The sequence below is a fragment of the Alexandromys fortis genome, unplaced genomic scaffold, assembly GCF_014885135.2.
Source record: "Alexandromys fortis isolate MF-2015 unplaced genomic scaffold, M_Fortis_MF-2015_v1.1 scaffold_6, whole genome shotgun sequence".
Taxonomy (NCBI): Eukaryota; Metazoa; Chordata; class Mammalia; order Rodentia; family Cricetidae; genus Alexandromys; species Alexandromys fortis.
The window spans coordinates 18,151,934-18,159,297 of NW_026067902.1; the positions used below are offsets into that span (position 1 = coordinate 18,151,934).

General features: G+C 39.2%; 1 protein-coding gene across 4 annotated transcripts in view; it reads left to right on the forward strand.

The window, feature by feature from the left end:
• Ttbk2 (tau tubulin kinase 2) overlaps nucleotides 1-4,731 on the forward strand; it is a 127,834-nt gene extending 123,103 nt beyond the window's left edge. For all 4 annotated transcript variants that reach the window (XM_050134427.1, XM_050134426.1, XM_050134428.1 and 1 more), the window contains one exon: nucleotides 801-4,731. In XM_050134427.1, coding sequence (XP_049990384.1) covers nucleotides 801-1,263 — 463 coding nt within the window. In that variant the 3' untranslated portion in view covers nucleotides 1,264-4,731. The remainder of the gene's footprint in view (nucleotides 1-800) is intronic.
• Nucleotides 4,732-7,364: the final 2,633 nt, after the last annotated feature.

Sequence of the window (7,364 nt, forward strand, 5' to 3'; positions counted from 1 at the left end):
ACTTGAGAGACTGAGGCAGAACAAGTTCAAGGCAATACACAATGAGTTTCAGCCCAATCACTTGAGAGCCTGTCTTAGAAAACCATTATAAAAACAAAAAATTTTGATTACTGCTAGACATGCGGGCAATGATGACACTTGGGAAATTCTGAAGCAAGAGAATAGGTAGTTAACCTGACTATATAACAGAGCCCTTTAAAGATTAAAGTCTTTACTTAAAATTATGTGAGAGTGTGCATGTGTGATAAGGGCAACCTTGTGGAATTGGTTCTCTCTTCCCACCTTTATGTTGGTTCCAGGGATCAAACTCAAGTCACCAAGCTTTCATGGCAAGAGCCTTTACCTACCAAGTCATTCCCCTGGCTCCCTATTGGGATTTTAAAAACCATACAAACTAAGGTATGTTTAGTCAGGAACGATGGAAAGCTAAGAGATGGTAAATATCTAGAATCCTACTGCCTGGGAAGCTGAGGCAGGAAAATGTCACGCTAAGGCCAGCTTGGCCTGGGTTACATACTGAGCTCCTGACCAATGTAGGCTACATAGGAAGCCTACATTGTTTCCTTGTCAAAGGAAACAAATATTAATCCAAAGGAAAAAGAGACATAGCAGATGTTCTCTGTCTAGTGTCACATACAGTGTACATGTGAAAAAGAAACTAAGTATCTCTTTAGTGTATTTCCTGGTTTTGACATACATCATAAAATTATAATTTGGGATACTATGGCTTTTAGGCACAGTTATAATGAATTTTTGAGGTCCCATATCCAAAATAATTAATTCTTCTCTATTCTTTTAAGGTTACGCAGATACAAAGTTCTAGGGAGTAGTAACTCTGACTCAGACCTTTTCTCTCGCCTGGCCCAAATTCTTCAAAATGGATCTCAGAAACCCCGGAGTACTCCTCAATCCAAGAGCCCAGGATCTCCTCACAATCCAAAAACACCACCCAAGAGTCCAGTTGTACCTCGCAGGAGTCCCAGTGCCTCTCCTCGAAGTTCATCCTTGCCTCGAACATCTAGTTCCTCACCGTCTAGGGCTGGACGACCCCACCATGACCAGAGGAGTTCGTCCCCACATCTGGGGAGAAGCAAGTCACCCCCCAGCCACTCAGGATCATCATCCTCCAGGAGGTCCTGTCAACAAGAGCACTGCAAACCCAGCAAGAATGGCTCAAAAGGATCTGGCAGCCTCCACCACCACTCAGCCAGCTCTAAAACTCCCCCAGGGAAGAGTAAGCCAGCCAGTAAACTCAGCAGATAAGGAAGGAAGTGGGCTGCATCTCTGGGAAAGGTGTGAGATCTTCCTCCTAGACCTGATGCATGTGTGTCCCTGTACTGTCTGTTTCAAACAATCAGTGTTGATCTTCTCTTAAAAAAGAAAGTAACATGATCAGTTATTTGATAAGAAGACATAAGTACATACTAAGGAATTACCTAGGGCAGGTAGGAAGCGGATCAGGAGTCAAATGCTTCAGTCCAGCAAAATCCAAGGGGAAGAAACTTGTTACATGAGCTCTTGTTACAGCTGCCCTCGAAACAGAAAATTGAGGATAGGAAATAGAATGGGATTTTAAGTGATTTTGCCTAATTTGTTAGCCCTCTACTCAAAGAGTATAGCAAAAGTGTTTGATATTTTTCTTTACAACTTCCTAACCTTGGAGAGTCATTTTGCTGACATCCAAATATATAAGAAGCCTGTTGCCAGGAAACTAGTATTTGGGTATATTTGGTCTGTGTGCTTATTTAGTGAATCCACACTTTTCTTTCCATTCATTCCTAGTATCTTTTCCAGGTTTTACACGTTTTAAAATCAATGTTCCTTTCCTCTTATTTTAACAGTTCACCCTAATAAAGGTTTCAGCAGCACACACTAACACTTCAAAACCCATTTGCCCTTATTTAGTCAAACCTTGCTATTTTCCTTTGAGCCACAGTTTTTAACTCATATTTTTATCTAAAAAAAAAAAAAGCGATGTCCAGCTAGAGCTGTTTTGGGCAGGTGTGTTTGGAGAGGGACAGAGAGTGGGATAATGTCCTTAAAGGTCGGAGCATCCCCTTGTACCTAACTACATCTCCTCCTGTAGAAGGAGGCTGACCAGAGGAGACAGCTCCCTTTGTGTCCTCCGTGCGCTCTCTCTAGTGCCAGCCTTCAAAGTGGCACTAGGAAAGCACAACACTTTGGAATGTGGCTTATGCTTTTAGAGATTTAGAAAGAAGTATGTTATTGAGGCTTATAATCTTCATATTTTACATTTTACACATTTAGTTATATACACTTAGCCAATAAGGAATGAATATCTGGGGAAATAAATTTAGGTTAAATAGTTTTCTTTCAATGTTTTTATAAATTGGTTCTTGTATTCTATGCTTGGGCTCCTTAGCCTGATCTCCACATAATCTCAATTTAAAGTTGAAAGGACGATCGTATTTGTTCTATTCTCACTCTCTTTCTAGCAAAATCAGGCAAATTAAAGAGAACCAGACTTTTTAAGTGGGCTATTTGATGCCCTGTGAGTGTTTAGTATGATAAAAACCTTATTGAGGTATGGGAAATTGATCTGCCTGCTGTTGAAATCTGCCTTCTAACAAACATATACTTTCTCTTTGACCTTGTGTTGCTGCCAAACCTAAAACAATTGAATTTGAGGTAAGGGTGGATGGAGATGGAAGTGTATTTCTTCACTAAGTGAGCATGTTCAATGCTGCACCCCAGCTGCCCTGATACTGCACTGGTTTTCTGTATTGAGCATTTTCAAAATGGGGACACTACACTGAGACATAAGGTCTCCCTTGAGGAGTGTGGCATAGTGTGTAATCTAGTTTCTTTCCAGACTCAAGCATTTCAGAGCAGTGCAGCAGATAAGGCACATTCACTGTTTGTCTGTTACAACTGGAGACTGACCCTTGTGTATTATATTGTAGAACAGTTGCTGCAATACTACTTGCATGTCTTTCATGGTAAATTATATAAATATTATAAATATAGAGACATATGCTTATATAAATCCATTCTTTCTCATTCTGCATTTGTAATTTCAAAATCCTAGATGATGAAATTCCTTTCCTATTGTGTGCCTCGTGTACACTTTGGCATTGCCTATCTTCATTGTCTGAAAGTATGTTCTGGGTATGTGACACCTAAGATTCCTCTTGCCTTCCAGGTGCATAGTGCAACAGTTGGCAGTCCTTAACAAGCCAAGGTATAAGATACTTAATTTTCATTTAGAAAGTATTTTAATAGGTGAAATTTTAAACAGGTTATGCTTGTAATACAGGCTCAAAGATTACTCCTGTTGACCACATCATTCTGTCCATGTGGTTAGAGTGGACCAATGGGCATTATAACTATGGATCTGGCAGCAGCTGATTTTTAAAACATTTCCTGAAAGTTGGGAGTGGGGATGAGATGTAGGAGAATTAAGAAATTATCTCTTTTGTTACATTAGCTAAAGGATGCTAAAAGTAGTCAGCTTTAATATTGACCTCTCTAGTCAGAAATGTGCTAACAGTTACCACTGGGAAAGCTAATACTGCCCAGACTTTTTTTCTGAATTTTTCTGCTGACAGTCAAAACCCAGGGTGATGGCAGCATGACAGAGGATGTTTTCTGTTTTGGTTTGTTTTCTTCAATCTTCTAATGTGTTGCTTCCTTTTCTACATGTCATTAACAAACTCATCAAAATCCAGAGAACAAATGGCCTCATTATGTGAGAATATTTTATTTTGAATGTAGGGAAAACAGCCAACCAAAGATGTTTTTGCTCCGAAGAAAAGGAAATGGACTAATTATATTTTATGTATCAGTAGGTCCATTGATTAAGTGCTGTTCTGATATAGTGATTAAAAAACTGAACCAGGTGGTGGTGGTGCACGCCTTTAATCCCAGCAATTGGGAGGCAGAGGCAGGCAAATCTCTTGAGTTTGAGACCAGTCTGGTCTACAGTGTGTGTTCCAGGACAGCCAGAGCTACACAGAGAAACCCTTTTTCCACCCCCGCAACATATACACACAAAAGAGATTAATAAGCATAGTTTGTGCTTTTAGATGTTACAGTTCTTTCAGGTTAGAAATAGAAGTTGGCAACCTTAAGCCACACTTTTGGATCAAGAGTATAATTCAGAGAATCAAGCTTTTGTTTTGTTTTGGCTTTGTCAGTTCATTATTTTGAGAAATTTCAGCCACAGATCATTCAAATAAATATAAACAGGTTGGCTATTTTACTTAAGGTGAGAAATATGAGCAAAGCTATAGTGAAAGTAGTGTGAGGCTGACGTTAAATTATCTTTTGGAAAACAAGTACCTCCTGGCTTCCATCTGCACAGATCATTCACTCACACCTGTCCTGGCCATGGTCCCTGGGATTATTTCAGTGAGGCGGAAAAAAAAAAAAAACGGACTTAGTTCCTAAAAATAGCTTAGTTCCTAATGTTGCCCCCAAATTTTACTACTGACTTTAGGCTTTGTGAATTGCGTAAAGTATCAAAATCATACCTAGTAATTTTGCGAAGCCTAAATGCATTTGACTTCAATGGATATTGAACAGAGGAGGAAATTGGATCATGTCCAATTCAACATTAAGATCCAGGTTTTAAGTCACCTTCCAATGAAGCTGTCTGCAGCCAGGCACTTATCTCCAGCCCTGGTACAGAGGTTTTTAGTTGCATGATTTGCAATGAATGTTTTTGGTAAAAGTTGCCTTACGAGTTAATCAAGGCCTAAAAACAAACAAGTAGCAAAATGGTCAAGGGCCCATTATCATCATTACCCACTTTACATTATTTGCTCTTGCATACTAAACCACTGTATGCTGACGTGGTCTTCTACATGTGCAGTATGTCTGTCTGTTTCACTCCTGGCCCATTGTGGAAACTGAGGGGCTTCAGCTGGCACCGGAGATTTCTTCCTAGCCACAGATTCGTAGGCTACTGTTTCCATGATTGCATCAATTGTACAAAGTATATATTGCTGCATGTTTTATAAACCTAGACCAGATAGCTAACTAAGTCACAGTGAGATTTTCTACACCCAATAACCTTGATGACAAACAGGTGCCTTTCTTCAAGGGCAGAAAATTTTACATTTCTACTCTTAACATTAGGAATTGGTGACAGGATCCACAATTTAGTGGCTTAAGGAAAAATGCATCTTGAAAATGCTATCTTAAAATATATTTGTAGATAATCTAGATTTAGCCTTGGAGATCAAAGTTTTTCATGTTTTAAAAACTTGTTAGCTAGGCATGGTGGCTTATGTTTCTAACCCAGTTCTTGAGGGGCTGAGGTGGGAAGATGGGACTCTAAAGCCAACCTCAACTTTCATAGAGATTTCAAGTTCATCTGGGCTAGCGTGTGAGAACTTGTCTCAAAAACAACAAAAATACATTCTAATTTTTTTAAGTTTTCATATATGTATATATATTGTGCATTGAGCATACTCCCGCTCATTCTTTTGTATCTGTCACATCTTAAATATTTCTTCTGTCATGTTCATGTAAGGATTAATTTGTTTGCATTCCCTTTTAAAATATGAGCCTATTTCTTGTTTTGTGTTGGGCTATTGTTTCTGGGGAGAGGGTCATTGAACACTTCTTCCACTGAGGTAATAGGTGAGTTAAACTGGATTATTTAACTTTCTTGAATTTGGTTTTATAGACAATATATTTGCAGAATAGCTACTTAGGTTTCAATCCAAATGTGTTATAGGATTGCAGCATGTAATCTATGCTACTGTGGTAGTGCTTACATGCCAAAATGTACCCATGTCCAACAATCACACTGGCGCATGTTTAGACCTTTACTTACTATGGAAGGAAACTTACGCAGTTCCACAGCTTGGACAGTGTGGGAATTGTGGTGCCTGGTATTACCAAGTGCTTATCGGTACACCCCACTTCCTCAGCAAACCCTTACAAAGCTCTAGTGTGTAGAATGTTGAAGTAAAGTGGAAACTCCTCGTTGTTGAGGATTTGCCATACTTTGGCCATTTCACCAGAAATTTAACATAGTTTTGGAGCCTTTAGACTCTTGTTACCTAACATTGCTTGCCAGAACTGCAGGAAAAGGACCCCTAAAGTTCCTAGGGAACTCCTAAGGGTGGGACAACAACCCCTATTCACTTAGAGGGGAATCTGGGTAAAATATGTAGGCTTTCAGTTAAGGTCTTCTTGTGAGAGGATTTGCATCAGAATATTAGAGACAAGATTGTCTCATGGTTTCACACAGTCTCAAGATGCTAAATGGCAAAGATTTACTCAGTAATGACTTCAGGATTTGCTCTCCCACATAACAGCTAATAGCTAGGCTGCTCAAGGCATGTTTGAGGTAATGGGATTATCTTTCTATACTACACTCAAACTGTGGTTTTAAGAAACCATGTAGCAAAAGTAAAGTGGCATTCCTTCCATTGCCCTTACAATGTAACAAGCTTCTGCCTGCTTTAAGTGGGGGTGATAGTATCCACACTGTAGACTAGTGATGCTGACCTCTCTGATACCTTCAGCCAGAGTTTCTAGACCAACATCAGGATGAATGGCAGATCTTTGAGACTATAGAATTACAGAATTTGCTGATAACATAGTTTTGCACTAACAGTGGATAGATTTATATCTCTATAATTTAAAATTGTTTTGTATTGTACACATGATTGTTCAACTAAAGATATTAGTAAACCTAGGTCTTATGTAGACTATCCTTGCTTTTTTAAAACTCTCATAAAACATGATTTAAGTCCTCAAAAATTCACTTGTATCACAAGCAAACTTAAGACTGCCAGGCGTTTTTGCTCATCTACAGCAGTAAACAAGGCTACAGAGTTTGGGTATGATTTTTTGGGGGGGGCTATGATTTATTTTAGGGAGTTTGATGAAAAGAAAGCTTTGAGACTTTATTCAAAACAGTTCTTTTTGTTTTGGTTTGGTTTTTTAAGACAAGGTTTCTCTGTTTCACCTTGGGTGTCGTCCTGAAGCTAGCTTTGTAGAGCAGGCTGGCATTGACCTCCGAGACCTGCCTGCCTCTGCCTATCAGAGTGCTGGGATTAAAGGTGTGCATTACCACCACGCCTGGCTAAAATAGTTTCATTGAACTCTTCATCAATTAGTGTAATTAGTTCTCTAAGTTAAAGACTTCAGAAATTAAAATACAGGAAAATAAAGGAAACATCTTTTAAGAGAAAGGAAATGTAGCACTGGGCCACTCAGGACGTTGAAATCGGATTACCAACACTTGGTGGTCTGTGTCTATCATCCCAGCAGAGCAAAAACCTTAGATGAGATTGAATTAGATAGGTCGAGTTCAAAGAACAGATCTGATGATCCTTGCTTGCGCCACCTTGCTGTTCTGATTTACAGTTCTCATTTCCCTTTGA